Raw genomic sequence first — 6,117 nt, 5'->3', positions numbered from 1 at the left:
TAGCCTATGCAGTGGTGGGATTCAAATAATTTAACATCTGGTTGTTTACAAGGACCATTTTAACAACCGGTTCTGCCGAAGTGGTGCGAACCGGCTGAATCCCACAACTTAGTCTATGGCGTTGTGCCGCACTGCGGTCATTGTCCACCCCAGACTCCATGCCCAAATCTGGCAGCCCTATTTCGCTATTCACTTCTCCCGAAAGAACCTGAAGTCTGTCTAGTACAGTGATGGAGAACCTTTTCGAGACCGAGTGCCCAAATTGCAACCCAAGACCCACTTATTTTTTGCAAAGTGCCAACACGGCAATTTAATCTGAATATTGAGGTTTTAGTTTAGAAAAAAACGGTTGGCTCCGAGGCATGCGTTGCTCGGGAGTAAGCTTGGTGGTAGTTGGTGGCTTTACTTTGAAGCAACCATGCAACTCTTCCAACGGGTGAAGGGTTTGCTCAGAAGCAAGCCCCATTGTTAGCAACCAAGCTTATTCCCAGGTAAAGGATCGTGCTTTAGTTCTTCGCATGAAAATCAGTGGGGTTTAACAGCGCTTAACAGGGTTACCTACACTGATTCCCCAAAACTAGGTCTTAGGTTTAATGCTAACAATCGAGCCCATATCAACCTAGATGTGTGGGGGGGGGGGCAACTCTGTTTGCGTGTGCCCACAGAGAGGGCTCTGAGTGCCACCTCTGGCACCTGTGCCATGGGTTCGCCACCACTGGTCTAGTAGATGCGGCGGAGGGGTTTGGGAAGGTAAAATAGCTGAATGGTAAATGTTGGCTCACCAGCTGCCTTCACTACTGGCAGTGGCAATACAGGAGGTAGCAGCTGGCTGGGTTGGAGCTACATGACCCCTGCAGTGTTGGCCACTCTGCTGGAACTTCTTTCTGCTTGCTTCTGGGAGCCATCTGCCCTCCAAGGGCAGCATCTACTGGGAATTTTCTCTAGGTATTTTAAATGGGTAGTTTGCTCCTGACAAAGCATTACTTTACAGCGCAGTCCAGAGGTCCAGGGGAGTGCTGCGGTGGCCAGGAAGGTAATGCTGTGCCACCTTGAAAGGGGCTTCAGGTGGCGCAGGCGGGAGGGAAATTCAAAATCCCTCCTGCCCAAAGAGCCCCATCAGAGGAACAGACTTACGCCACTGTTTTTGGTGGGGCCACTCTCTGGGGAGCATTCCCAGCACAGACATCTGGTGGAATGTCCCCAGCCGTCCCAGTGTCCAGGAGGACTCCACCGCACCTCGAGGGGCCAGCTGCCTTCCAAGCCTGGCACTGCGGACTACCCAGTTTACTCTTCCCACTGGCATGAGTGCCACTTATGCCGGTGGGGTGGGCAAACATGTCAGAGCAACGTTGCACCGGCTCCTAAAGCCGCATCCCCCTGGCCACACTCTTGGCATTCCCATCTCCCAACATTAGGCAGGATTTGTTTCCTGTCAGTTTTTGAAACCCCTCCCCCATCTGTGTTCAGGGCATCACACATATAGTAAAATCCTGTTAAAAAATTCATGCAGCTGCTTAAAGATCATTAGCTTCTGCCAGTTCTTAATCAACCCGCCGGTAACACTCTTAATATCACCGCTTGATTAACCAAAATACGGGGGGGGGGGGGGAGTTTTTAAAACTCCTTCTCGTGATGGAGAGTCCACTAGATTAACTGTCCTTGTTAAAATACACCCAACGATTGCGTATGTCAATTTTAAAAATACATAAAAGTTCAAACGCGGAGGAGTAAGAAAAAGCGCTGGCTTACACACTTCACCAGAACCGGAAACCCCTTAAGACCATTAAAATGCATTTGCAGCTGTAAAAGCGTCCTCTATGAGCAGAGGTGGGATCCAGCAGGTTCTCACAGGTTCCCGGGAGTAGGTTACTAATTATTTGTGTGTGCCGAGAGGGGGTTACTAATTGGTGAGTTTGCCACGTGATTTTTGCCTTAGTGACGCCCCTCCTCTCAGCAGTAGCGCGCAGAACTTGAAGCAGTCTAGCAGGAGGTGCACCGGCGTACATGGCAGCCTGCGCCTGCGTGCATTCGTTTCCTGCCCAAGGACCGGCACAGCGGCTACGCCCTTGCCACAGCCCCGCCCAGAAATGCCCCGACCCCGGAATGCCCGGCCACACCCCCATCGTGCCCTGCCCAGCCCCATTGGCGCTACGCCACAGTTTGAATCCCACCACCATGGGAACCTGTTACTAACATTTTTGGATCCCACTACTGTAAATGAGTTTGCATCCCCATGGCTATTTCTGCGCATCTGCTTCATGCGTACATCACATGGCGTTTATTTCCTGCCTTTGAGCCCCCTTGTTCTTTCGCAGCGTGTGGGTAGGAAAGGTTTCCAGCATGACCTCACCCAATGGTGGGGCTCAAATAATTTAACAACTGGTTGTTTACAAGCACCTTTTTAACAACCGGTTCTGCCGAAGTGTTACGAACCGGCTGACTCCCACCACTGACCTCACCCATGGTATAGATTTTCTCTTAGGAGAAGGTTCCGATCCAATGCCTTTATTGGCATCTAGGCTATAAAGTGTTAAATAATATGCAAAAAATTAAAATCTGCAGAGATTTAAAATAGATTAAAAAACCGCACAATACAACATTGCATGAAATTGAAAAGAGAAGAGTTGATACAATTGTGAGAAGGACTGGAGTAAGAATTAGCACACTTTCTTTGGAAGGCTGCGCTCTAATGGCTTTCGACCCTCTCGCACATTTGTAAGATGGGGCTATTTGATAAGACAATCAGCTTGGAACTATCAGAAAACTTGGTCTTCTGTCTTAAAATGAGGTTTGTGTTCACTTGAATTTCATTGTAGAATGGGCAATAAAAGAAAGTTGCGCTGTACAGTTTCGGGGCAGGCCAGCTTATGGGGTCATAGTCTTTCTACATAAGCGACATTTTGGACTCTCCCATAGAGAAGAAGAAGAAGAGTTGGATTTGTATCCCCCCTTTCTCTTCTGTATGGAAAGGGGCTTACAAACTCATTCCCTTCTCCCCTCACAGCAAACACCCTGCGAGGTTGGTGGGGCTGACAGAACTCCGAAGAACTGTGACTAGCCCAAGGTCACCCAGCTGGCGTGTGTGGGAGTGTACAGGCTAATCTGAATTCCCCAGATAAGCCTCCACAGCTCAGGCGGCAGAGCTGGGAATCAAACCCGGTTCCCCCAGATTCACCTGCTCTTAAACACTACGCCACTTCTGCTCTGGTGGCAGGCGTTGAATCTGGCCAGGGAAACGGCCAGTGGTGGGATTCAGCAGGTTCGCACCACTTCGGCAGAACCGGTTGTTAACATGGTGCTTGTATGCAACCAGTTGTTAAATGATTTGAATCCCACTACTGGAAACGGCCCTTCGGTGATTTGGATTTTGAAGAAAGTAATGGTAATCAGCCATTTGACCAAGTTTAATTGGACTCCCCCAGCCCAACGGAGAACAGGTTTTAAATGCTGCAGTGTAAAAAGTGTGTGCTTCTGATTTCAAAAATCTAAATTTGATTGCTTTAATTAGGAGAAGGTTAGAGAATTGAAAAGCAGATCTCTTCAGCCTTTGCAGTGAACACGTCAGAAGTGATGGGCAGACACTAAAATATCTATTGCAGAACCTGAGAGCTCTTTGGTGCGCGTCCTCAGGGGAATGGAAACGCACCTGTGTCCATCAGGTGTGCATTTAGTGACAAAGCATTCCACCTTTCTAATGCTATTTGAATGATCAAAGCAGTTCATGTACATTACACCTGTAATCTTCCAGATGACCTGTAATCTTCAAGATGATCTTTATTATGACCAAGATGAGACTTGAACTGTCAATTTCCCTGCCGTTGTTCTTAACCACTGTGCTTACGTTGGCTCTCTGTGTGTTGATCACGGTGCCGATAGGATGATTGTTTAAAACAGCTCTTCGGAAAATTGTTCCCTGCTAGCAACAGGTGGTGCTTATCTGTGATAATAATTTGGAAATGAATTGCATATCCAGGATTCATCGAGAGGTCTGCTAGTCCTTTGTTCTGTGGTGCGTAACATGTGCTTTTATTTATTTTTTGTTTTAAGGTGAACAATGTCTTTTCATGCCGGACGTGGGTGTCCCCAGGGCCGTGGAGGAGCTGCCATAAGGGCTTCGACCCAGACTTTTCGCCCCCAAAACTTGAGACAACTCCATCCTCAGCAGCCTTCGGTGCCCTTTCAGTATGACCAGCAACCTGTGACTCCGTCTGCCTATCCAAGTCCTCCTGCTGCAGGCTATGTGCCGCCTAGGCCGGATTTTGTCCCGTATCCACCACCCATCCCCCCGTCTCCCCAGAGCACCATCAGCCAATGCCCCCCGAGGCCACCCTTTATGGGCCACCAAGTGAGACAGAATTTCCCCCTCCCTCCTTGCTTCCCTCCGGCTCCACCCCCTGTCCCAAACCCCGGCAACCCCCCGGTTCCAGCAAACGCAGCCGGGCAAAACACGTTTCCTTACATGATCCCACCTCCGTCCATGCCACACCCCCTTCCTCCGCCAATCATTCCTCAGCAGGTCAATTACCAGCCTGTGTACTCTCCAGCCTATTCGCAACAGACCTTTCCCCCTCCCAATTTTAACAATTACCAGCATAACTCAAACTCTTATCAAAGCAGCGGCAGCAACACAAACAGCGGCGGTAACGCCAACACCAATTTCCGGCACTCGGGTCAGTATCAGGTAGAGAAGTCGCCGAACGAACGAAGGTCACCCGAGAGGGGGAAACACTATGAAGAGCATCGCCACAGAGACCACTATCACGGGCACGGAGATCGGCATCGGTCCGCCAACCACGTAGAGCGGCGCGATCGAGGGAGGAGCCCAGACCGGAGGAGGCAAGAAGGTAGTCGGCACCGGTTGGATTACACCAGGGGGAGAACTCCACCCCGCCACAGAAGTTACGAGTGGTGTAGGTGAGCTGGTGTAAATATGTTGAGGGCTCAGATTTGTCCGTTGCCCAGTTGGCCAGGTAAACTCTGGGGGACAAAAGTGTAAGGTGAACTATTTTCCACTGCAGAGCCTTGCGAGGTGCGATAGAAAATGACATTCACACAGCTAAACAGAGATTTTGATACTGTGTCTCTCCAATCAAAGTTTGTCACACTTTCTACAGTACCATACTGGTTTTCATCTGCAAGTCCCAAACAAATAGAGATATTTGCAGAGGGGAGTTGTCTTAGTCTGTTGCACCCAAAACAAACAGGAATCATATACCATCTTGAAGATTAACAAAAAATTGTTCCAGGGCTAGCATTTGTGGACTAGTACATACATTTTTGTTAATATTAAAAGTGTCACAAGGTTCCTGTTTACTTTGCGAACTGGCAAAGTTTTTCAAAGATATATGCCCTCTAGGCCTGAACGTAACATCTGACTTTTTGAGTGGAGATTGACATTCTAAAACTATTGTATTTTTAAAAGTTTCTAGCCCTCATGGTGGTAGAAGTGAGTGACGGGATTTCACTGTTTCCGACATTGACTGGGAGAACTAAATCACGAATTGTGATATTCTTGAGAACTAACCATTTAGACCACAGGTTTGTAGTAAGCGTTGCTCAAGTCTTTTCACAATAATTTTCAAATATTAGCAGTTGTGAAGTAGTTCACCTTCCTTAATAGTGGAAATCGCTAGCTAGTCGCTGTGACTGGATTGAGAATTTTTGTTATCTGCTTTTCTAATTTGAGGCAAAATCCGTCTATGCCAAACTTATCCATTGCACCTCCACCTTACCTTATACTTATTAATTTATTCAAAAGATTTGCATCCCCCTTTTCAACACCAGAAGAGTTTCCAAAACAATTTGCAAGATCGCAATGTCTATAAACCTGTGAAAAATATAGAATCACGCCAAAGAATGAACAAGATTTGATCAGCAATATGTTAAAATCCTTCAGAAGTCCATTTATAACATCCATATAAAATAGAATATATCACAGCTGTCCAAAAGTTCACCAATTAGTTTAATCAAATGAGTAACCATGAACTTTTATTTTTTTCTTCAAAAATATTTACATAGCAAATATAAATAGCAATGTTAACCATTCTCCTTAGCAAAACGTCTAGGATAGTATTGATCACAAACACATACCTTTATACAGTTCTGATATGAAAACAC

The 6,117-nt window shown here is 47.1% G+C and overlaps 1 protein-coding gene across 1 annotated transcript in view; it reads left to right on the top strand.

Annotated features, from left to right (window-relative positions):
• DROSHA (drosha ribonuclease III) overlaps nt 1-6,117 on the top strand; it is a 132,492-nt gene that overhangs the window by 1,057 nt on the left and 125,318 nt on the right. The window contains exon 2 of the mRNA XM_048508504.1: nt 4,048-4,914. Coding sequence (XP_048364461.1) covers nt 4,055-4,914 — 860 coding nt within the window. The 5' untranslated portion in view covers nt 4,048-4,054. The remainder of the gene's footprint in view (nt 1-4,047; nt 4,915-6,117) is intronic.

The sequence above is a fragment of the Sphaerodactylus townsendi genome, linkage group LG09 (assembly GCF_021028975.2).
Source record: "Sphaerodactylus townsendi isolate TG3544 linkage group LG09, MPM_Stown_v2.3, whole genome shotgun sequence".
Taxonomy (NCBI): Eukaryota; Metazoa; Chordata; class Lepidosauria; order Squamata; family Sphaerodactylidae; genus Sphaerodactylus; species Sphaerodactylus townsendi.
The sequence above is the reverse complement of the archived record's forward strand: the minus strand, read 5'-3'. Positions and strand labels throughout refer to the sequence as shown.